This window comes from Cariama cristata, unplaced genomic scaffold (genome assembly GCF_000690535.1).
Source record: "Cariama cristata isolate BGI_N322 unplaced genomic scaffold, ASM69053v1 scaffold11254, whole genome shotgun sequence".
Lineage (NCBI taxonomy): Eukaryota > Metazoa > Chordata > Aves > Cariamiformes > Cariamidae > Cariama > Cariama cristata.
This window is the reverse complement of record NW_009613503.1, coordinates 339-2950: the sequence shown is the minus strand read 5'-3', so window position 1 is coordinate 2950 and position 2612 is coordinate 339. Positions and strand designations below refer to the sequence as shown.

At 52.2% G+C, this 2612-nt stretch overlaps 1 gene segment (V, D, J or C); it reads right to left on the bottom strand.

Moving 5' to 3' along the window:
• Window positions 1–1626: 1626 nt before the first annotated feature.
• Window positions 1627–2262, bottom strand: LOC104160817 (the record flags this gene model as incomplete). The annotated part of the segment is given in 2 exon segments: window positions 1627–1738; window positions 1940–2262. Coding segments are annotated over 2 exon segments (435 nt in total), but the record flags the coding sequence as incomplete, so codon positions are not given.
• Between the last annotated feature and the right edge of the window lie 350 nt (window positions 2263–2612).

Genomic DNA, 2612 nt, shown 5'->3' with positions numbered 1-2612 from the left:
CTTCCAGACCTCCTGGGAGCAGCTCCAGGCTGGCAGCAGCCTCGGGGGAGCAAATGTGGGGTCCTGGGGGGTCTGGGCTGGGTGCCGGGCTCCGGGCTGGGTCCGCAGGCTCAAGCTCGGTGCGTGGGACCAGGCTTGGGGCAGGAGCCTGGGCTGGGAGCAAAGGGCCTGGGCTCAGGGCAGGGGTCTGGGTTTCAGGGAGAGGTTGGAGCATAAGGTTGAGGTTTGGGGCAAATCTGTTGAGGTTTGGGACAAAAATGATCAAGGTTTGGGGCAAATGGTCAAGATTTTGGGCAAAACTAGTTGAGGTCTGCGGCAAATAGTGAAGCTTTGGTGCAAATGGCTGAGACTTCATGCAAACAGTCGAAACTCGGGGCAAATGGTTGTGGTTTGGGGCAAAAAAGTTTGAGACTTGCGAGAAATGGTGGAGACTCCCATTAAGTGACCGAGGTTTGGGGCAAACGGTCTAAGTTTGGGGAAAATGGTCAAGGTTTGGTGCAGAAATTACTGAGGTTTAGATCGAAAATTGTTGAGGTTTGTGACAAATGGTTGAGGTTTGGGGCAAAACCAGTCAAGACTCGAGGCAAAAGCAGTCAAAACTTGGGGCAAGTGTTCGAGACTTGGGGCAAATGGTCGAGGTTTGGGACAAAACCAGTTGAAGTTTAGGGCAAATAGTTGAGATTTGGTGCAAATGGTCAAGGCTCGGGCGAGCTGTCGAGGTTTGCAGGAAACAGTAGAGGTTTGGGACAAACCGTTGAGATTTGGTAGAAACAGTTGAGGTTTGGGGTAAAAACGGTTGAGATTTTAGGCAAACGGTCGAGGTTTGGGGCAAAGAGTTGCTGTTGACCAAATGGTCAAGACTCGAGAGAAATAACCAAGTTTTGATGCAAATGTTTGATGTTTGGGGCAAACAGTTGAGACCTGGAGCAAATGGTCTAAGGTTTGGGGCAAAACCAGTCAAGATTTGGGGCAAACATTTTAGACTTGGGGCAAATAATTGAGACTCATGGAAAACGGTTGAGGTTTGGGGTAATAAAGTTCAAAACTTGGGGCAAACTTTTTTGGGGGCAAACAACTGAAATTTGAGGTAAAAATGGTCGAGGTTAGGGGTAAAATGGTTGAGGTTTCAGGCAAAGTGTTGAGATTTGAGGCAAAGGGTTGAGATGTCAGACAAGCAGTCAACATTTGAGGGGAAATGGTCGAAGTCGGGGGCAAACAGTTGAGGTTTGGGGCAAAAACTGTTGAGATTGGGGGCTAACAGTTGAGATTTCATGTAAATGGTTAAGACTTGGGGCAAATGGTCGAGGTTTAGGCCAAAAACCATTGAGATTTGGGGCAAACAGTTGCGATTTGGCTCAAACAGTCAAGACTTCGAGCAAACAGTTGAGTCAGGGAAAACGGTTGAGGTTTGGGGCAAAAAAGTTTGAGACTCAGGGCAAAAGGCCCAGATTTGGTGCAAAAACGGTCGAGGATTTGGGCAAATAGTTGAGATTTGATGCAAAATGTTGAGATTTGGGGCAGAACTGGTCGGTTCTTAGGGCAAATAGGTGAGACTTGGTGCAAATGGTTGAGACTTCAAGCTAATGGCCAAGACTCGGGGCAAATGGTGGAGGTTTGGGACAAAACCTGTCAAGATGTGGGGAAAACAGTTGAGGTTTGGGGCAAGTAGTTCAAGGCTTGGGGCAAGTAGTTCAAGACTTGGGGCAAATGCTGTTGACGCTTGGGGCAAACAGGCAAACTTTGGGGCAAATGATCATGTTTTGGGGCAACCCACTGAGGTCTGGGGCAAATGATTGAGGTTTGAATCAAAAACAGTCAAGGTCTGTGGCAAACGGTCAAGATTTGGGGCAAAATGATCAAGACTCGGAGCAAACGTTCCAGATGTGGGGCAAAACCTGTCAGGATATGGGTCAAAAATGATTGAGGTTTGGGTCAAAACCAGTCCACCACCAGCACCTCTCGTGCAGTAGTAGGTGGCCGTGTCGTCAGCCCTGAGGCTGTTCATCTGCAGCGTCACCGTGCTCTGGGCGTTGTCCCTGGAGATGGTGAAGCGTCCCTGGACCAACGGCACGTAGTATGCGGTACTACCAGTGTTGGTAATAAGCGCGACCCACGCGATCCCCTTCCCGGGCGCGTGTCGCACCCAGTACATGGCGTAGCTGCTGAAGGTGAAGCCGGAGGCCTTGCAGAGGAGGGTCAGGGACCCCCCGGGGGTCTGGAGGCCCCCTCCGGACTCGACCAGCTGCACGGCCGCCCGCAGTCCTGGGGAAGGAGGAAAGGGACAGAATTGAGTTGCCCGCTCCCGGCATCGCCCCCCATAGCCATATCCTTGCCAGTACCTGGCCCCCAGCCCTGTTTCCAGACCCGTGACCCAAACTCAGACCCCTTGCACTGAGCCCAGACCCCTGCAAGCGCTCCGGCTTGGGGAAGGAGGAAAGGGACAGAATTGAGTTGCCCGCTCCCGGCATCGCCCCCCATAGCCATATCCTTGCCAGTACCTGGCCCCCAGCCCTGTTTCCAGACCCGTGACCCAAACTCAGACCCCTTGCACTGAGCCCAGACCCCTGCAAGCGCTCCGGCTTCACCTTCAGCAGCAACGACACGGCTGGGTG